This window comes from Clytia hemisphaerica, unplaced genomic scaffold (assembly GCF_902728285.1).
Source record: "Clytia hemisphaerica strain Z4C2 unplaced genomic scaffold, Clytia hemisphaerica genome assembly, whole genome shotgun sequence".
NCBI classification, from domain to species: Eukaryota; Metazoa; Cnidaria; class Hydrozoa; order Leptothecata; family Clytiidae; genus Clytia; species Clytia hemisphaerica.
The window spans coordinates 490,216-512,891 of NW_027103910.1; the positions used below are offsets into that span (position 1 = coordinate 490,216).

At 36.2% G+C, this 22,676-nt stretch overlaps 2 protein-coding genes and 1 non-coding gene across 3 annotated transcripts; 1 reads left to right on the forward strand and 2 right to left on the reverse strand.

Annotated features, from left to right (window-relative positions):
* Window positions 1-806: 806 nt before the first annotated feature.
* Window positions 807-10,362, forward strand: LOC136809189 (alpha-methylacyl-CoA racemase-like). Its single transcript, XM_067065710.1, has 5 exons — window positions 807-1,209; window positions 6,535-6,630; window positions 7,404-7,537; window positions 8,849-9,035; window positions 9,760-10,362. Exons 1-5 carry the CDS (start codon window positions 855-857, stop codon window positions 10,173-10,175), a joined length of 1,188 nt encoding a protein of 395 aa, XP_066921811.1. The 5' UTR covers window positions 807-854; the 3' UTR covers window positions 10,176-10,362.
* A 1,278-nt stretch (window positions 10,363-11,640) lies between these two features.
* Window positions 11,641-17,481, reverse strand: LOC136809188 (acetylcholine receptor subunit alpha-type acr-16-like). Its single transcript, XM_067065709.1, has 6 exons — window positions 17,328-17,481; window positions 15,501-15,646; window positions 14,998-15,152; window positions 14,371-14,603; window positions 13,251-13,463; window positions 11,641-12,601 (listed from the first exon to the last, which is right to left on the reverse strand). Exons 1-6 carry the CDS (start codon window positions 17,395-17,397, stop codon window positions 11,973-11,975), a joined length of 1,446 nt encoding a protein of 481 aa, XP_066921810.1. The 5' UTR covers window positions 17,398-17,481; the 3' UTR covers window positions 11,641-11,972.
* Trnaa-agc (transfer RNA alanine (anticodon AGC)) lies at window positions 16,482-16,554 on the reverse strand. The gene has a single exon. It is a non-coding gene; the product is annotated as a tRNA-Ala (tRNA).
* Window positions 17,482-22,676: the final 5,195 nt, after the last annotated feature.

Genomic DNA, 22,676 nt, shown 5'->3' on the forward strand with positions numbered 1-22,676 from the left:
CGTTTTCGACCCCGTTCATTTGCCAATGGTCGCAAGTGAAAAATACCCCGTTCATTTGCCAGGATGTGCCTGACTGTTTCTCAAGTGTTTCTAACTGTTTTCTAAGTATTTTTCTGAAATTTGCCCGTACCGGTTAAACAGGTCTCCGACCCTGGCTTGAACCACCAAATGCAAGCAACAACCTTGGTTTACAAACCCAACGCTTAACCGCTTACGCCAACGAGACACGGCAAAAACCCGTCATTCACAAATAATTATAGCGTGTAATTTACAGACTTTAATTAAGAAAGCTCCCAACCCTACCAGTGCCCCTACAAGGATCCCTACGGGATCCTAAGTTAAGTCACAACACAGGGTACGAATGCCCCTAAGAAGGCCTTCGGCCTTATATTATGACTCTCGAGCCCCAACCCTAACACTAACTGATAATAACCGAACCCCCGTCTAGGTCCGCGGATTGAAAAATTTTACTTGCATCCTGGAGTATGATATCGTCTGCCAACCAATGGGATAAGCCTGTCATTTTTGTATTTGTTGTCTGATTGTTATATGACTCATGATTGAATTTTGACCTAATTTCCATGCTGCCTGATTGATGATTGAATGATGATGATGATAGACACTAGGTACAAGTTCCTGGATCCCCACTTTCCTTGTACACTGCAGACACTGTGACACACACTTTCATGACTTTTGTCAAACTTTTGACTTTTATGAAAAATTTCAAAATGACAACTCAAGAAGATAATGACACGTCTAATGTAAAACAGGCTTTAAGATAGATCTTCGTGTGAAGCAAGCCTTCTAATTTTCGTGATTTCGTGATTCTTTTACACTGAACCATAACAAACAAAATGGCGGCTGCAGCAGGGGTCACGAGGAAATTGCCCCTGAATGGCATCAAGGTTTTGGAGCTTGCCGGGCTTGCCCCTGTACCATTTACAGGAATGATCCTTGCAGATTTTGGAGCTAAAGTATGCCGAGTTAATCGAACCAATGAGAATTTTACTTTGGACTCTCTTTCTCGTGGAAAACAATCAATTTGTTTGGACTTAAAATCTTCAAAAGGACAGAATGTTTTTAAAAGATTGGCATCTTCATCTGATGTTATTATCGAGCCTTTCAGACCAGGCATCATGGAAAAGCTTGGACTTGGACCAAATACATTACTGGAATCAAATGAGAGGCTTATCTATACACGTTTAAATGGTAAGAACTTCAATAAGTTGTTTGGAGAACGCGACAGCCTATTGAATAAGTTTGAATAGAGTATCAATAAGGGGTCACTCACATATCGATTCTTCCCACGACTAACGTCAAATTGACGCGAAGGGGTGGGTGGGTTAGAGTCTTTGACGCTAAGAAATTTCCCCAGAAATATCGATTTTTAATACGTTTATTCCGTGACAAATGTTACTTTCCACATTTCTTTTCCTATTTTTACATACCTAAATATTCGTTCGCTTCGCTATTTTACAAAAATTTTAACCAAAACAAACGGCCCGATGTTTACGTCTCGAGTTTCTTTGTTCAGACGGTCCGCACGGCCCTTGAATTTCGCCGACGGTCGACCATGTGCCGTTAAGGGAAGGTCGAAAATCTCTTTAGGGGTCAACTCACCACATATCAATTCTTTTCACCAGAAAATATCGATTTTTGAGACGTTTATTCCATACAAATGTTACTTTCCATATTTCTTTTCCTCCTTTTATCAACTAAGATCTGCTAAAGTCGCATACCTAAAGTATTCACTTCGCTATTTTTTAGAATAATTTTAACCAAAACAAACGACCCGATGTTTATGTCTCGTGTTCCTTTTGTTTAGACGGTCCGCGCGGCCGTTGAATTTCGCAGACGGTCGGTCTTTTTTCTTTGAAATGCCGCTATTCTTTTGAGTATGATTACGGAGATAATTAATTCGCCCAACTTTTGGAAAAAAGTTTAGAAATTATCTCCGTTATTTTTAAAATGTAAACTGAGCGAAGCCGTAGCGATATTAAAGATGGCTGACGAAACAACGATGAAAGTGAAGGAGAAAATTTAGAGTTTCAACGATTTTTGACAATTTTTTAAAGGGGAATTAACGTTTCAAATTTGTCAACAAACAAATGACAGATTCAAATAGAGCTCATTGAGACGATTTCAAATATATATGGTTTATAGGGCTTTACTCTTCTACATCCGGAATAAGAGTTGTTTGAAAATTCTCTTGTGTTGCTATGGATAAGAAAAATGTGACGTAGGGTGTGAGCTGTGTTTCTCTTTTTTATAAGGGAAGAGTGGTGAATGATGATTTAAAATGCAGTTTTTGAGTTTCTTTTTGCCGTTAGAGAATTTACTGCACCTTTGGAATACTAACTACATTCTCCTAGTTTTATGTCTTCAACGTTTTGCTATAATTACTCTAAAAAAGATTCATTTCTAACGTTTTATATCTCTTTAACAACCAAATAGAGTGTAACAGTGAGAATAGTTGGGGCGCACTTTACGTCACAAAATACACAGAGGGGGAGTTTTTCTCCATTGTAGAGTCAAAATTGTGAGAAATTAAAGATTAAATAACTCAATGAATAAAAGACATTTTGAAGTGGTTCTTTTTTTGTTCGATCACATTTTTCTTCCTCTTTAATGTTTCGAAAAAAAATCACAGGGTTAATTCCAAACGTTAATTCCCCTTTAACTGTAGAGAATTTGATGGCCGTTAACGTAGAGGGGGGAGGGGGTCAGAACCATAACGGCCAAATGCCGTTAAAAAATTCGAAAGTCGAATGTCGACGGCCCCTAAGCAAAGACAAACAGTTTCAACTTTTCTATCAATTTCAGTTGATAAAAAGGGTGCCGGAATTAAAGGAGGGATGTCAACATCAGACCAAGTTACGGTAAGATAGCTCAAAATTCAAGTTAGGCGGCCATCGAAAAATTGTTCTGTTCGCGTCGCAACAGGTGTTAAAAATGCATGCGGGCGGACGGCTGGTCGGAAAATTCCCGGGTTTTTTAAAATTGCTTCTGTATAAGTCAGGGGCAGGTGGTGACACAAACAGAACAATTTTCTGATGGTGGCCAGAGCGATCAAGAAAAAAGCTAAACGTCAAAAGAACGATTTGCTTTTTCTGGATTTTTCCCGCATCTCCGCACCAGAAAATCAGGGGAAAATATGATGCGGGCAGGTGATGCGAATAGAACAATTTTTCGATGGCCGCCTTAGATCATCCTCTATACTATTAATAAAGAATGAACAAAAAATTTAAATCTTGAAGCTCACAATATTTCGACAAACCTGTAAACTTTTTTTTGGATTCACTCGATACCGTCAACTGCTCTAACTTGGGTCGATTGGTCAAAACATGGGACTGGTTGATATCTGGTCTGTATTTTCACTAACTCTTAAATCTCTTTGACGACAAATTTGTTTTCGTTTGACCAATTTAAGATATATTACATATTTTTACCAAAAAGTTATTATCCCCCTTTTTTTTATTTAATACCCCCTAAAAACTCAAAAGAAAATCTCTTATCCCCCCTATGAACCCTTTCTTGAGAAGTTGGATCCCCTTAAAGAAGGGGGGGTTCACACTTATGGCTAAATAAAAAACTAAATCCTGGAATATCGAAGTTCCAGCCGCACTGTTCTGCTAGCTTTCTCAGCTCAATCCTCAAACCGCGCAAAACTTAGCAGCAGCAGATCATTCCAATGGAAGTTGTTAGAATGTTAACACCAGCAGAGTAAACGCATGTTTGAACTATGTACCCTATGCTGCACAAAGCACTTAATCTAAAGTCCCCCAAAGCATGGCTTGGCAGCAGGTTTTAGGTGCCCCCTAAGAATTCAGGTGACCCCTAAGATTTAGGTAACCCCTGGTTGCCAAATATTTTAGGTGACCCCTAAGCCAATGACACAATCAAACAAATACAACAGTTAGTTTAGCTTATTGCTAAATAGAATAAATGTCCTAAGAAATAAGAGATAAGTTAAGTACTGAAGGTTCATGCCATATTATCAAGGTTTTGTAAGTCAGGTTGCAGATCCTTTGCCAGACAGATGTTTATCTAAGTAAATGCAACAGGATTAAAGAATTTTTACAGATCAGTGCCATAGGAAGCATTTTCATATTAGGGGGGCTGAAGTTTAGTGAAAAATTTTGAAAATTTGAGCTCTAGATTGCTTGAAAATGCACTCAAAACATGCACTTATAAGACAATTATGACAAATTAAAAAAGAAAAACTTTGCATTTTGAAAAATAACCATTTTCGAAAAAATTATTGGGGGCATAGCCCCCCTTGCCTCCCCCCCAGTTGCTACGGCACTGCAGATAATATATTAGATACCAAATTGTTAGTTTTTGAGCATTGCTCAGATTAAAATATAAGATGAGAAAGTGCCAACCTATGGTCTGGTAGGCTGCTTATAATTCAATCACCAAACATAGAATCTAGTCCCCAGGTCCATCTGAAAAAAATTAGGTGACCCCTAACATGGTTAGTCCCCCCTAGCCACAGGCTAAAATCAGGTACCAATTGCTGCTCGACCTTTTAGCCCCCCCCCTCAGGCCAGGGGGGGGGTTCCAGCCATGCAAAGGCGGGACAAAAATCTGTTTTTTGAAGTTTGCAAGAAAACGCCACATGGAAGATCTTTCAAATTCAATATTTGAAAGAAGGAAAAGGGTAGGTAGAGCAGTGAAAAATACAACTTTTCTATTTCCCTTTTTTGCAAAAGTTCTAGGAATGAAAATAAAGGGATAATGATAATTGAATACTATCCACTGATGATCCGCGGCACTATTGTAAAGCTAGAATCGCTTTGCGAGCGTACTCATCGCTTGAGAAAATGATTGACAGATTAAATTTTTTCACCCCCGCGGGTGTTCTGCGAGCGTTCTCGGCTCAATTCTTGGACCGCGCTAAAATGGTAGACTTTGACAGGTCATTTCGATGGAAGTTTTTTGAACGTTTACAAGGCTCTTGACAGAAAATCCTTTGTTTTATTGTCAATGATGACAGTGCTGTTATTAATTTTGTTAAATCTGACACATTGATGTTTGTAAGTTTTGATTGAAGAATCATATTCTGGTTTTCATGTTATTATTAGATGCTGTTTTAGAGCTTTAGAGCTAGGCTGACCAGACGGTCGTAATCGATCGATTAGTCAACGATGGATATCGATGAGCAAGGGATTAATTTTGATTACCTTGTGGTTCGACTATTATCAATTATTCATCGATTGTCTATCGATGAGTTATCGATTGTTTGTTATCAATGAGCTATCGATCAATATCGATTACCTTAAAGCATCGATCTTATCGATCTTATCGATTTTACATTGATTATTATCGATTAGATTTTAAAAAAGTAGACTTTTTCGATTCTTCCTTTTTGAACTTTTATAGGGACTTATAATTTTATCGTATCGATGAATAGCAGAATGACGAATTAGAGAGCATCAACTCAGTAACGTGGCCTGGCTCGACCTGCGTGGTTTTCACACAAACGCAATAATGAAAAATTTACCGCCAGATTTAGAAAAAATTATCACTCGAGAAGAAAGAAATGGTGCACTAAGGCTTCACTTTTTCTTGCCGGAGCAAAATTGTCTATAATTAGCCTGCCATGCGATTTTTCTAACACTTTGCTGGTTTATTACTTCGTATTTGTATATTACGAAGTGACGTCAATCTTCCGACACGAAATCATGAGGGTAGGGATATAACGTTACTTACTCCAACAGGGCAAATTCAGGAAAGTTAATGCTCGCGAAAATTTCTTAATCTTAAAAATCTATAAATCAATAAATCAAATATATTTCAAGTTGAAAACTTTCCAAACATTAATAATAGTTTCATGCTGCTTACAACAACAATCGTCAGATGTGAATGAAAATCAAAAACATACTCTTTCTTATCTACAGAAATTAAAAATTTGAAAAAATAGATTTAAGTGTTAAAAAGTGATAAAATGATGCGTGCCTATTTAAAATAATTATCGAGTGTGATAAAAAACAAAAGGAGTAAAATACTATTATTTGTCCGGTGGGACCTCTTTAGAATCTATAAAAACCCAATCTATCTATAAAAATGGTAGTCGAAATCGCCAATCTCGGAGTGTTAAAGAGTCTCTCTCTCTCAAAGGAAAACATCAGTTGGGAAAATTGCATGCATTTCAATATAAGAAATGCCGAATCTAAGATCATCGCAGCACCTTCCGGGAATTGCGGTATGGACGAAATACTTTAGGCGTACAAATTTTCGCGAGCAGAAACTTTCGCGAGGTCGAACAATTTCGTCATTGGGTTTGTTGCTTGAGTCATTATGTAATGGTTTCCCTACTAATTTTTCGAGTCAAAATGGTACTGATCAGGAGAGGTAAATTGAAGATTTTATGAAAATCAGCTGTCATAAAAGTATTAAATAACGAGAATCTCATTTCTTTAAAGTATTGAAATAAAATTTTAAAGAATTCGATAAAACCAATTTTTTTATGAAATGAAAACCGCCCCAAAAGTACTTTAACAAACAAAATTTTTCATTTCTTCATAATAGGGTATGGTACAAAACCAACACCTCTTTCACAGAAAGCTGGACACGATATCAACTATTTAGCAATGACAGGTGTCTTGTCCATGTTGGGTCAGAAAGGTTTGTTTTTGAAAAATTTTCACTTTTTTGATTTATATGCCCCAGTAAATTAGTCTTGAAACCTGAAATCTTTCTTATATTCCATCAACTATCTCTATCATTTAAGGCTTGGGGACACGAGAAGTTTTTTTCGCGTTGGTGCAATGCAACATGCTCCATCTCACCAACCTGAAGCGCTTTCTCGTGTCTAGTCGACAAAACTTTTAATAACATTTATGTGTTTCTCACTTTTGTCCCATGGACAAAATCAGCGTGTCTTTTGGGTATTTCCCTCACTTTTTGTCCCATAAAACCATAAAAGAAACCATGAGACATGCACTGTTTTCTTGTGTTGGTGAGATGGAGCATGTTGCATTGCGCCAATGCGAAAAAAACTTCTTGTGTGCCCAAGCCTTTACTCTCACGGAACTTTCATTTCAAAGTTGGAAGGTTTGTTACAGTTGTTCCTATTCATTACTATGACATACCTGATAAAGATTTATTATGGTTGGTGATAAGGGACGGGCTAAAAAATCAATTTGTTTCTTGATCTGATGGTTAAAACAGACTTCTGTGTTCCTATTTGGATTCTTTTAAAATTTGTAACGAAAACTATTGTGATCCGCACGGCTTTAATTAACCTTTATCATGGTTCTATTAATTCCATGCAATTTCTGTATTGCCTAATAAATCAATAAGCTTTTTGGATACTTATAGCCTTATCGGCGACGTTCTTAAATACAAATGCTAGAAAAAGCCAATTTTATATTTTATTTATATCATGATATTTTTAGGTAACAAACCTGAGCCACCGATCAATTTGCTTGGTGATTTTGCTGGAGGAAGTATGATGGCTGTTATGGGAATAATGATGGCTTTGTTTGAAAGAAGTGTTTCAGGAAAAGGCCAGGTTGTCGATGCGTCAATTGTAAGTACCTTGATTGATTTTTCGACCTACCTTGGAGGTCCTTTAAATTAACCTTTCTTCGTTCGTTCGTTCGTTCATCCGTCCTTTTGTTCGTCTGATGTGAACTTTTCTCAGGATTGGCTTTTCTGTTTTTTTTCATCATGATGTAAAATGGTAATGTCGAAAATGTGAAAGAGCCCGATTTTCGAAAAAAGATTTCCCTCCGGGAAAACCGGTTTTTAAGCATTTTCTCGAGATTTTATCATTAGTTTTTTCTGAGTTTTTTCACTTTTCAATGAAATCTTGGTAGCCGGAACTTTCTAAGAACCGCAACAGTCGAGAATCGCCGGAAAAATGGTTTTTCTTTAATTTCTCGAGTTGTATTTGTTGAGTTGGCATTTTCTTACTTTTGCTCCCATTTTTTCTATTTTTTTATTACATCAGCCTTCAGGTAGGTCCATTCAACATGAAACTTGTTCTAATTGATCTTAAAATTTATTCATGATAAGTATGGACCCCTCCAGACCTCTCTATAATAACATTTGTAGAAACAAATCTTTAGGAATTTACTCTAACCCAATTACTGTATTACTTCAAATAAACGCTCCCTTCTTTTAAACGCCCCTTCAAATAAACGCCCCTCCTAAAAATCAAAAAATTTGATAAACACCCGAGCGTTTATTCGAATTAATACGGTACACTGACATGATTTCCATTTTAAAGCCTTAAGAGACCCTAAGTACAGTGGAGTCTCTTCAACTTGAACGTCTATGACGTCTCGAATGTCCCCTTAACTCGAAGTTTTATTGACGGCCCTATCAGACGGCCTTATAAACCTCACTCCAAACTCCAAACATCGAACAAATTTGTGTTCCCCTTGTGTGTTCGAGTTATGGAGACTCAACTCGGATTGATTCTCCCAGATGAATTTGTAAGATTTATTAGCGTATAGCTTCCTTTATCTGGAGAGAATTTTATTTTTCCACTTTATTACTGTGCAATTATTGCGAACGTAGCCTTCGTGAAGAGCATTTTTATTTATCTCAATGAGACTGTTCATCTAACATTTCCAGACCATCTAAAAAGAACGACAAATAACTATAAAAAAAGCGACAAAAAGAACGACAAATATTTAAAGAAAGACAAATTTTATATTTCGCCGTCCACAACCCCGACCGAAATTGACTGTACCACAGATTCATTCCTCTTTCTTTATCACGGGAATTAACTGCATGTGGTTTAAAAGAACGGCAAATTACGCTTGCGTGTAGGTCTCTATTTGAGTGAACTGGAAACATTACATGAACTAACTCCAATAACACCTTTTTGTAGACAGCGGGCGCGTCTTACGTATCATCTTTTCTACACCGATCACGTGACATTGGTATTTGGTTGGGTGAGCGAGGCACGAACGTCTTGGACGGAGGGGCTCCTTTTTATCAAGTGTACCAAACGAAAGATGGAAAATATATGGCAGTTGGGGCGATCGAACCACAATTTTATCAAGAACTTTTAAAAGGTTTGTTAAATGTTTTTTGTATGTATGCGTGTTTTTTATAAGCATTGCATTTATAAGCATATCAAGGCTCAAATAGGACAAAATTTAAAACATATGCTTCATTACCCTTACCTTTATTTTAGCTTGTCTTTTCAGGATTTTCGGAATTTCCCTAAAATTTAGCTTAGGATATAAACATCCTTCAAGCATTTTTCAGCCTTTCCAACCTCTCGATCTAAGCATGCTTACGTAAGATTATAAAAAAACATCACAATTATGATTTCTTTTTCCAATTCTTAACTGCACTTTTCCCCATTTTTTTCCCCAGTTTAGCTATGTATAAGATGAGATAATTGTAAATATCTAAGCTCATATAGTAATATACACATAAATAAGCACTTTCCAGATTCTCGGTCAGCACAGCTAGTTACCCCAAATAAACTGGCTATGTATAAATAAATTGATTTAATTTTAGCCTCTAACTTTACTTGGCTTTCCTAAGGTGCCTTCAAGGCACTAAGCGATATCGTCAGGGGTACTAAGCTATAAAATAAAAAAAATAAAAAAACCATCTCTAGAAGGGAAAATAAATATATATTAGAGCTATGTAGGAAGATAATCAAACTAAAATAAGGCACCACTAAACCGTTCAGAGTCAAGAATAAATTCAATGACAAGATTAAATATGACAAAAAGGGATCGATTTTATCCGTCAATATCTTTATTTTCTTATTACATTTGGTAGGTCTTGATGCAGAGGATGATGAAACGTTATCTGTTCAAATGAACGTATTGGAGTGGCCTAAAATGAAAACTAATATGGAAGAGATTTTTGCTTCGAAAACACAAGAAGAATGGTGCCGAGTCTTTGAAGACAAAGATGCTTGCGTCACACCGGTGCTAGATTTTCTTGACGCACACGAACATGCTCATAACAAGGCAGCTGGTTCGTTTATGTATAATCAAGAGCACGGGCGGTATGAACCAACGCCCGCCCCTGAACTTTCTCGAACGCCCGCGCGTGAGGAAATTTTGCCGGAACCGAATATAGGAGAACATACTGTCGAATATTTGAGAAATGAGAATTTTACGAAAGCCGAGATTAACAAGTTATTAGATGAGGGTATTATCGAACAGTTTACACCAAAGGCATCTTTATGATGATCTTTTGTAATGGTCTGAACGAACACTTTTAGAGAATTGTTGTTGAGATTTCATCACTAAGTATGCTGGAGCGCTTTGGGATACAATATTATGTTTTTAGCATTCTCTTTCGATTGTTATTTTTGATTTTGACTTAATTGTGCCGTCTCTAGAAGACTGGTGACTTCTTAATAGTTCTGTACTCAGAAATTTTTCAATGAGCACTTAATCCAAAAAAGAAAAGATATTTTCTAGCAAAATTAAACTAGTTTGTTGTTTGCAAGCAAAAGTAACTAATATTTTATCTACATATATTCAAAAATTTTTCGGGAGCTTCGCCCTCTGAAAACCCACCAGACCCCCAGCTTCAACAATGTACAGTTTCGGTGAGCAAATTCCCTATCAGGTATATTAGAAACTCAATCTACGTTTACAAAAACGGCCCAGGATCCAAGTGTTTAGAAAAATCCCTGGTACTATACAGTGTGTCCCGAAAAAAGCGGACATATTTTTATACAAAATAAAACCCTCATAATTTATACCAAATTTTATGACTTGTATAATTATTATTTCTTTATTGTATCATCTTGGAAATTGAATATCTATCTATTGATTACAAAGAGAATTTTAATCTTATTTCAATAATTCTAAGGTTAGATAATCAGTTCTGAGAATTTTACTTTATATAAACATGTGTCCGCTTTTTCGGGACACTCTGTATGACGTTTTGTTTTATAGAGATTGGGGATTTAAGGGTCTAATGGGTGGACGACCGTATCTTTACAAAGGAAAAAGTTTTGAAACAATTTCATTCGTGTAGTTTATCGAAAAATGATCCCTTTAATTGAAAACATTTTTTTTTAAGTTAAATTTTAGGTCAATTTTAGATTTTATGAGTTTTGTTGTATAATTTTACATTTTTATGATGATTTATGATTTTTTTTTTAATGTTAGTTAGAATTCTTTGTAATGTATATTTTTCATCAATCAATCAATCAATTAGATAAAAAATTCTCTTCGCCAGATGCATTTCAAAAAAGCAAATTTGTCGGCTGTTCACCTGGGTGGGGTACTATGGTTTGAGAATGTCGGGTACGTGCGGATCGGACCTTTGAAAACCGAATCTTAGAGGCACTAAGTTTTTCCGAAAAAAATCACCCTAAGAAAACCCTCTTAAAGGGCAAGTGTTTGAAAAATTTACTAAGAGACTTTTTTGAATTTTAATGGTTCTCGTAGCCCTTAAAAGTGCGAAATAGGGGAAATTCCGACTCTTTGAAAGACTATTTGAACTTGTTTTTTAACCTTCAGAGACTTGGGAAGGTGAAATAACCAACCCTTTCCGCCGCACTTGATTTTATAGGTATTTTAAAATTGACGAGCTGTTAACTCTTACTCTTTGATAAGCTTATTAGACCTTCTGCTACTAATTATCAGAATACGTTAACAATATGTCATAACTAAAGACTATAACACTGTTCCTTTTACAAGATCATTCGAAAAAAAAAGGTTTTTTCTAAAAAATCGATTTCTTAATAAAAAATACATCTAAATTTTATACAACTTATAACTTGCTCCTTTCGGGGGATATATCTAGTGAGAGATACCTTTTGTACATTCAACATAATTCTCATTAATTTTCATCAATTTTCCGTTTGAAATATTATTGTTGTTGATTACAAGTTTCTTATGATTTGACGGCCTCGAACATCATTTTCGTTTTATATTTGCTTTTGTAGGTTAATACTGATCTAAACTCAACTCGTCGCGATTTCGAAAATATATAAAATCCATCGCGCCTCTCAGCATCATTTCTTTTCAAGTAGTTGCCACAAAATATACGGTTGTTATCAAAATGAAGAGCGCCACAAAACAAATAAGCGCTAGAATATCCAATGTCGTTGCACAGATCTCAAATTCCTGCTTAATGCGTTTTTCATTTTCTTCTTCCTTCATCTTATCAGTCATAACTCTTAAATTTTTCTCCATAAGGGCTGCCGTCGATGAATCATCAACATCACCGGCTCCGATATTTCGGCTGCCGTCATCTTGACCATTATTAATCACTTGACCATAACTATGACCGCCATTATGACTTTTAGTGCTACCATTTTTGTCCCATGTTTTTGAATCTTGTAAATGAAATTTGTATTCATCGCGAGCGAAATCCGTCCTCCGTTTACGTGTTCCAAATTTGTATGATAGGAAATCGTATACAAAACGTCGCATGAACGGCCCTATTTCTTCCCCGTCATCCGGCTGTATAAGATGTAACTTTAGAACGTAACACATTGAGAAAACCATTAGAACCATTTCCACCATCACAGCTGTGAAAAAAATCCCTAGCAAAGGTATGGTTTCAGAGCTAGCAGGAACCATGTCAGCCACGATTAACATAAAAACCGTCATAGCCAATAGTAACGTGACAGCAAATGAAACACGTTCTCCTGAGATTTGTAAAAAAAAAAGTTAATTGTTTAATAATTTCTAAATGATTGAAAAGTATTAAAAACAATGCCTGTCCCCTGCCCTGTTTTCAATTCTTAATACTTAGGCAAATCATCTAACATTGCCTTTCAAAACTTTTTGTTATATTTTGTTGGGCCTTACTGATTCAAACAAACAATCGCAACAATATCTAATATTTTATACTGAAACATCCAAAAAGCTCCGGATGTTAGCTAGTAGCCACGTTATTGTTTAAAGAAGGCTTTTTAAACATGTTTTCTGTACTTTAATAAAAATAACTCTTTTTACTGAGTTCCTTGTTTCGTACAACACCCCCTTCTCACAGCACCAATGAAAAAATTGGCCTAAATAACGTCCTTTATTAGAAATTATGCTTTATTTTTTGTCCTGTTGAAAATAACCTGATAAACAAATCCTCACTGCAAAATATTGTGCTATTTTTCTATCCTTTCTGAATTTTCTAGCTTGAAAACGATGGAATTCAAATCCACAGCCATAAGAAATATGAGAATATCAATCCCCATTGAGTTTTTGTCCGTTAATTTTACCCCCGCTTGCTGAAAAATTTCTACCGGGTCTGTGAGAAAGGGGTGTACATCATGAACATCACCCTGAAATTCACTTTACCTGATTGCGCCGGTAAATAAAACGCCAATAACGTTAAAACGCCGATCAAAATCATTGGTAACAATAGATTCAATACGTAAAATAACGGCCTTCTCTCCAAAACAATTTTAACGGTGACGTCAGGGTACGGCTCCACGCAACAACCGTAATACGCAACGTTACGTATATGTTCAGCGCTCTTCAAATGCCATTCCGAATGAATTGTATAAGCCGCTGTAAAGACAATTTGAATAGATAATTAGTCTAGCAAGCTAGACGACTAATTCATACATAGTAGAAATAAAGCAAAAAGTAATAAAGGGAACAATTTTAGTCGTCTAGAAACCTTTGTGCACTAACTCCAAATAAAAGAAAAGTGTCAATATTTGCAATTATAATGTTTTCCCGCTCAAAATAATTCTTGAGAAAAACATGTGTGTGGATTTGTGTATTGAAAGTTTTTCATTTGAGTTGATTTTGTTTTGAGAGTTTGTTATTGCTTGATAAATTGTTTTCTCGCTACGCAAGTTTCTGCGTAGCTAGCCCCTGTATCTATAAGGCTGGAACACCGGATTCTTCCAGTCGTTTATACAAACTAAATCCCATTTTATTATTAGTAGTATTGGTATTATTAGTATTACACGCATTATAAACGACTCCAGTCTAATAGATAATACACTTTTTCTATTAGAACAATATCATAAGAACAATAAGGCTCAAAAACGCCAAAAAAGAACAAACTTGAGATACCCGAATCTTAAGCAAGAGGGTCAAAGTTGTTAAAATAAGGTGGCGATTTTGCACTTAAGATGAGTGCTAAAAAAATAAGACCAGCCGAGCCTTAACAAAGGTTTATTGGCTAGTACAAAATTGTCTTAAATTGTTCTTATCCTATATTAATATCAATTTGCTACTTGCTAATTTTGGAAATAGTTTTGCGTAAAGATTACAGATGTATTCGATTCGTATTGTAACTGCACGTTTTTGTTATAAAGCAAAGGGTTCATTTGAGCTGAGGCTGGGCACATGCCTGAATTTTTTTTTATAACAGTAGATCTATTGTTTTCAAGCCCAAATCTCAGCCTGGATATGCTTATAAGCATTATGTTTGAGGAAAATGTTGATAGAAATTCTTAAATACCTGTGTCTACAACTTGACGTTTCGGATATATATCCACTAAATGCCCATGATAAGTCCATGGTCCAAATTTGAAATCACAAATCTGCGTGTCGAAAGGGAAATACCGGATGTTCATAGGGCATTTCCCATTTAAGATACCAAGTGAATACCACACAACATTACCATCGTGATTTACAATGATACGATTTTTTAATAAATCTAATTGACCTCCAAATTCAACGTCTTTTTCCACACTAAAGAAAACGGTGAGAGATCGTCAGTTAATCTCGAGTTTTAAGGGAAGTTCAAATTTGATTTAAGCTAACGAAAGAAAGCCGTGGTAGCTCAGAGGCAAGTACCCTCTCCGATCGACACGAGTGAGGCACTGAGGCTCGATAAATCAACCCTACGTGAAATTCTTACATTGATTTTTTTGCCAAAATTTGTGAAAAATGACTTTGAATAGAATTATGGGGACAAATCATTTCAAATTTTTCAAACCTCAAGAAGTCTTTGAAATTTGTCGACAAGGAAGTTTGAACTAACTACAAAATTTACAAAATGTAAATCAGTTTGCCAAAATTTGTATCAAAGCAAAAATCCAAAACGATTCAATTCCGGACAAAAGCGTAATTTTCGGTCACTTACTTATTATACAGAGCAACGTCCGGTTTCCATAACATCTCAGGGTTGAAATTTGTCGATGTGACGTTACCGTAATCTAAAGGATCCCACATAAGGTTCGGATCATGCCAATATTGTCGAAAGAAGACACTGATTGATAGTGATTCTTCTTTTTCGTTCTGGAAAAATTTCAGATGAGGAAATATCAACTTTTGTGAGGTCGGTTTCCACTGTTTGCTAACGTGTGATAGTGTGTGATAGAAAGCCTGTTTGTCACACACTATCACACTTTTCACAAGCTCTCAAGTTTCTTATTACACACTATTACGCAATAACTGAATATGTCAAGTTAGTATACATCTTACGGGCGGTTTGTTTTTTCGATATGAAGTATGACTGAAGTAGTCCCTTTTAAAGTCTATTTTTCTGAACCCTGACAGCACAACCCGTCCTTTAGCAAGTATAGTGCCTCGGGTTTATCAACAAGAAATTTTTCTTGATGATTTGAATTCGAAAAGTTTACTCACCACTTCGACAATTTGTTGCAAAGCAATTTCGAAAGTCAGATTAACAATATCTCGATCATTAACGACTGGTCTCACTTCAGGGTTGTATTCATCCATTAGAAATTTCTTTAATCTAAATTCACCGCTTAGTCCACGAGAGTAGTTTCCTATGAGATGAAAGTATGGATGATAGATGTGTGTTTTCTCAAGATTTTCTCCAAACTCGAACCCAGTCCCTTAATTCACTTTTTAAACAATTCTGATAGCACTCACGAAACTTGCGACAGTAACTCTCAGAGCAATTATAACACCCCTTGTGTTACAGACCCACTAAAACCCCAGCCCCACTGGAAAATTTGGGCAAAATTTCGTCCCGGTGGGAAAAATACCTACAATTTCCCCGACTGGGAAATTGACTTATATTTCATTCGCCGTTCAAAATTCAATGTAAAAAATTGCTTTCAAAAACCATTCCAACTGTATTTTTCGACTTTAGGAACAATAGAATTTTTATCCCCATTGGGATTTAAATGGAAAATCTTATCTCCGCTGTGGGAAAAAGTGTCACCGGACTGTGAGACAGGGGTGTATTATATCACGACCATCAGTAAAATCAAAAAGTGGTGCAAGGGGCTCTGGGTACGAGATTGGATTTTCTCTAGACTAAGGTTCAAAATAAAAAAAGGATGGACAGCTTTTCCAATAGACAAGGCGGACCTAATTTTCAGAGGCTTTTCAAATTTAACAAAACGAAGATTTTCAAATTAGAAAAATAAATGAGAGAATCTGTGCCTGTAATGTACTCTATAGTGGCTTTTTTCTGGCAAGAAAGTTTTGGCTAAATATTACTAAATGTGGCTCAAATTCAAAAGGGCTCATTAATAAAAATAAAATTATAAGATAAGATTTGACAGAAACTGTGTGAAATCAAGTGCGTATTACTTATAGGTAATGAATCAACGGATCCTGCACTAATGTACTTCCCAGTTTTCTCAAAGGTAACGAATCGAGTGGGGATTGAACCCACGATCTCTCGCTTGCTGGGCGATTGCTCTCCCAACTGCGCTATCGGTTCGTTGCTATTACACTAGTTCGTAGTAGACGAGGGGAGCGACCTGCTCAGTGTTCACCATCCGGTACCTGAATTCTACGAATCAATGGAATTGCCACGAACTGAGACACAGCTAGTGTCCAATCTCCAACCTACCCGCTAACTTTGAGAGAACTGTTAAGCTATGTAAATTGGGGAGAGGCATTAGCCCAACGGAGCCCCGATTTCGGACAACTAGTCCATCAACAGTCACTGTGTGAAATCAAGTGCGTATTACTTATAGGTAATGAATCAACGGATCCTGCACTAATGTGACTGTTGATGGACTAGTTGTCCGAAATCGGGGCTCTGTTGGGCTAATGCCTCTCCCCAATGTACATAGCTTAACAGTTCTCTCAAAGATAGCGGGTTGGTTGGAGATTGCGGACACTAGCTGTGTCTCAGTTCGTGGAAAATTGATTCGTAGAATTCAGGTACCAGATGGTGAACACTGAGCAGGTCGCTCCCCTCGTCTACTACGAACTAGTGTAATAGCAACGAACCGATAGCGCAGTTGGGAGAGCAATCGCCCGACAAGCGAGAGATCGTGGGTTCAATCTCCACTCGATTCGTTACCTTTGAGAAAACTGGGAAGTACATTAGTACAGGATCCGTTGATTCATTACCTATTAGACAGAAATAGAACCTTTTAGTCAAGTGATTTCACAAATCAGAAATTACAATAAATCTTTGCAAAAAGTGACCTAGACGAATGATGGGGGAACTAGAGATCTAGATTTAATAAAATCTTTTGCTACCTTTTTGCGCATCAATGATCGAGACCAAAATGGTGGCCATGGTAACCATGTAATATATTGTCAAATCCATTTATCAGTTTTGTGTGTGTCTGTGTGTTTGTGGAATCTTTTCTCTGCCTTCTTTGGATTTCCTCGAAAATTTTGTTATTTTACTAAAAAATAAAAATGATATATTTACTTATTCAAAATATAAAGAATTATTTCTCATTGAGCTTTTCTTTATCTCCGTATTTGCTTCCTTTGATAGTTAATGTTTTCTATTTTCTCAGCGTGAAATCTTTCAACGAAAACGTGAAAACTGTTACATCGTGAAAATGGAGTCGTGCAAATATAAAGAACATTAGTTGTCCAATAAATTTCGCCAATGATTGACCTCTAACAATTTCTTTTGTCATATATATCTTCATGAAAACTCAAATAATTGGTATTTTTTCTGGAAATAAGTCATGTAAAACAATTTATTCACGAAATTGAATTCTTGTGCATCAAACCCGAAATTTCGTAAAACTTTGGCCTGATTTTCATTGTGAAATTCATTGATGATTTCTTTTGGTATCAAATATATTTCACCAGAAAACAGGACCCACGCCACCAATATCACGATTTCATACTTTCAATAGCTTTATTTCTGGGCAAAATAGGGCCATTTTAAGGCTTATTAGATGGGCCAATACTAATTCTCTCGTGTCGCTGCAAACTATTGTTGCGCCTCCTCAGTCACTATATTTTGGGGGGGGTTTCACGGTTGGCGGAGGAGCGGAATCGGCCCTTTTTTCGGACGGAGTGGCGGAATTTGGCGAAAATTTAGACGGAATTACGAAAATTGGGTTCTCTGACGGAGACGGAAAATTAGACAATTTTGGTGCGGAAAAACGGAATTTAGCAAAAAAATTTGCGGAATTTCGGAATTGGTAAAAGATATTCAAAATTTGCGGAATTTTCGACAAAAATATTGAATTTCAAAGGAATTTTCGGTGACGGAATTTTGGTTCAATTTAAGACGGTTTGACGGAAATTGGAGAAAAAATTGGCGGAATTGCGGAATTGGGTACCCCCTGAAACCCCCCTATTTTTAGCCCCTCCACTTCCCAGATCATGGCGCGGACCCCTCTTTTATATCATGAACATTTTGATAGCGTATTTCTAGCTATATTCAAGATGTATCTGGATTAATGTATAGTTTAGACTGTTTCTACTTCTTCCATTTTGTTTTGTTCATGCTGGTTTTTTTAGGTGGACTTTCTCAAAACCTTTTATTTAGCCATTTTAAATAGACTGTGAGATAAATTTACTTAGGAACTTATATGGCTCAACAGATTTTTCTGGAGCCATTTTTATTGAAGAAGGCTATAAAGTTAGTTTTGATGAATCAATCAAAAGGAATTGTCTGGAAAATCTATTAAGATTAGGGGAGAGAAATAAACATATTTCAAATCGATTAAAGGGGTTCCTAACTCTGTAATAAATAGAATCCTTTTTCCGATTTACACCATTCGATAGAGAATTTTGGTATCAGAACGTCTTTCGAAATTCAGTGAAACTCATTCCCTTACTCTTAGGTTCCAAATGAACGCGGGGGGGGGGGTTGGAATATGTTCTTAAAAATTAATAAAAGGGAAGGGGGTCCTAATAAGGTCCGGGGGGTTGGAAAACTTTCGAAAAATCAAAAAGCGGGAGGGGCCGTTTATTTGGAACCTAAGAGTAATTCCGTCCAGTATCTTGCATGGCTCTGTGAGAATGTATAAAATCAACTCATTACGCTATGCTAGACTGGAGTCGTCTATAATTCGTGTGATAAACATATTACTTTGTTCACCACGCTTCTATACCAACACAAACCAAAACTCATTATCCTTTTAACTAAAAATCTTCATAAATGATATCCTCTTTTTTTCTACTTCACTATACGAGTCGTTTAAAAACGTCAAGCTTTCTCTTAACTTTTAACTATCCAGGCTTCGTTGCTTTCTTATAAAAATCTGTCGCGGTTGATGTACAAGTTATTTCTTCAACATTTACTTTTCGACACCTCTCAAAGATTACGCAATGTTAAGAACCAGTCGTTAAAACTATCTGAATCGTCTACTGATCTAGGCTTCTGCTCATCCTCTAGCGAAAAAGTTTCTTATAGGAAGTATAGGTCTGCGAATCAGACTACTACTGATCCAGACTGCTTACTTAGCATTTCTTTCATAAGCATTTCTACGTATTTTCTCATACTTCAAACTTGTTTTTAGCCCCTTACCTCTCTCAGTCTCCAAACTATATTTCACTTCTTCATTTTCCTGATTGTGTACCATAACTTTCAATAAATCTGCAAAGAAGTTGCGCAAAATTTCTCTGGCGCCATTTTTCCTCTTTAGAGGTTATAAGAACCCAACTTGGAATTCTTAGGGAAACTAGGAAACTTTAGAATCTGTTTTTGATATTATGGTGTTACTTACTTTAGGGAAGATTCTTCCTCTTTATTTTGGGGACTTTTGGGTATCTAAGTAATTTTATAGATAGTCTGTATGAAGGAATACAAAGCATACTAGGTAACATTGGCGTACAAGATATCAAACCGTCCCACCATCATCGCATTGGACAAAACCAAAAAGGGCTACATTGGCGTCCAATCAAGTTGATCTTAAAAAGTATAGAGGAAAAAGAACGGATAATGCAAAATCTGCATAAGCTGAAACGATTCAATGAAATTGGTGGCTTTAGCATCACAGACGACTTCACCATCAACGAAAGAAAAATCATTAAAGATATTTGCCAAAAGGCGAAAAAAATGAATTCAAAAAATGACGATTTCGTTTGGCATGTAAGAGGAAGCCCTAGAACAAACCTTCGCCTAGTTCGAAAATCTAGGACAAAGACCAAAACAACGTCTTCTCTTCTGTCCATATCTTCTGACGACTGGACGACAGATGAAGAATTAGACAATTTATAAATCTAAAATTATTTCGTAGAGGTCGATAGACCTGTGAAATATAATTCTATGAATAAATAAAGCTAAAATATTTCTCCAATATGCAAAAAAATATGAAAAGAATACACCTTTTCGACCGTAGCTGCCTATTACCGCGCGGGAATCTTTTGTCCGTTTTACCACCCTAAAACCGTTCCAGTCTTTTTTTGCGTCTATAGACAATAGAAAAAGATGTAAAAAAAGGATTGGATCGAGTTTAGGGGGATAATTAAATAATAAAAGTGGCACGCCCATGACCGTGCGACTACGGTTGAAAAGGTGTATAGTTCAAAACTTACCAAATACCAATGAAGTATACAGACTAAAAAATATGATCTTATGGGTATGTTTTAAAATCTAATTGAAAGATTTGAAGTACATAGGACTCTCGCTAAATCGAATTTCTATTATTCATATCTTTCTGTAATCCTATCTAATTCTCAGTTCCCGTCAAAGGAGAAACGTCTACGTAGAATACTTTCTATAATTCGAATCTCTTTGTAGTTCGAACAAATTAGACTTCGCGTTTGAGTTCGAATTAGCGAGACCATATATACCATATATCGGAAGGATTTAAATAAATATACAACTCGAAACCAAAAAAAGCGGTAGATGTAAATCATTGTCCAAATTACAGCATCTTTTTTTTTAGCAAAAGTTTGAAGATTCTTTAATAAAACGCTTGCTAATAACTTCCGAAATCGCGGCTTAGTTACGCTTGCGTACGTGCAAATCGTAAAGATATTTTTCATATTCTTATTTGCTTATAAAACAAAATCTCTTTGGAGACACCAAATAATAAAATAGCTAACAATCAGCGGGAGAGAGTTTCGAAGACTGGCAAACTCTACCGACTGTAAACTCTTTTCTGCAAGAAACCCCTTTGCTTTTGGGCTTATTTCTTAGATAATGATTTGTCTTAGACTATAGCTAGCATAGTCTTAGAATTTACTTAGAAACTAAGCGGAATAATAAACTTTTGAATTTCATTCTTTCTTAGTCTGAATCGCAGACCTCTACTAAAGCCCAGGTAGTATAGGTCTATAAGGAGCACAAAATATCTGTTAGTGGATGCAAGCAGCCTAATCCTTCCTTGTCTTCTTCATTGCCTTGGAATCTTGTAGGGGAAGGAATCTTGTAGTGAAATTAAGATAAAATGAAGTTGAATCGATTCAACACAGCCGGTATATTACCTACGTTGTTTTAACACACATCTACTTTAACACCCCCTTCTCGCAGGCCCACTGCCCACCCCTCCCACTAGAAAAATCGTCCATATCGTCCCCGCTGAAAAATTATCCTCTAATTTTGTCCCCACTGAAAATAGTCAAGTAAACCAATTCTCACTGTAAAATATGATGCTTTTTTTCCAATCCCCACTGAATCTTCTGACTTGCACACAAAAGAATTGAAATCCTCAGCCAAAAATATTATGGGAATATCAATCCCCACTGAGTTTCAGTCTGTTATTTTTATCCCGGCTGACTGAAAAAAATCCTACCGGGTGTGTGAGAAGAGGGTGTACTTTACGGTTTGAATTTTGTAACAAGCAATCTTGAAAATAGCGTGCCAACCTTGAAACCTACAACCAATATATCTCTAATTGATTTTAATCCACAATCGCATAACTTAAAAATCTAATCATGATCATAAAATATTTTATACTTCGTCTTGACGAATTTCTAAAGTACATCAAAGACAGGAAAATGGCATCCCATATTTTTATGAGCGTATTTAGAAATATGGTCGAGATAATCTTTATCAAAACACACCACTTAAATCCTGTTACAAATTATCTTAATCTATGACGTAATCTTTTAAACGGAAAATCGTGTAATAGAGCCGGAAGCTTAGTGAAATGTTTTTAAATACAAGAAATGGTTTATCTGAAGTGTCTTTCAGCGGAACGCAGTATGATTTGATGTATCTGACGATTAGTTACTGTTATTGTTGAATTGTACAAGAAGTGGTCATTGGGATAGACAATAAAAAGCTGAGTCATTAATCCATACACAGCCAACTTTATTGTTACCCTTCTTACACACATTCTTTCAAACTTTTCAAAAAACAATATATTTCAACTTATATTTCAAGGACACTCAATTTTCACAGACCCGGTGGAACCCAATTTTGCTGGAAAAATTGACCAAAATAATGTCGCTAGTTGAAAATTATACTCCAAAAGAATTTACCTGGCTTTCTTTCAGCCAGTGGGGGTAAAAATAACGGACTGAAACTCTATGGGAATCGAATCCTTATTTTTTATGACATTTTTATGACCGGGTATTTAAATTATTTAGTTTTCAAGTCAGAAAATTCAGTGGGGATGGTAAAAATAACATAATATTTTGCAGTGAGGATTGGTTCATTTGATTTTTTTCAGCGGGGACAAA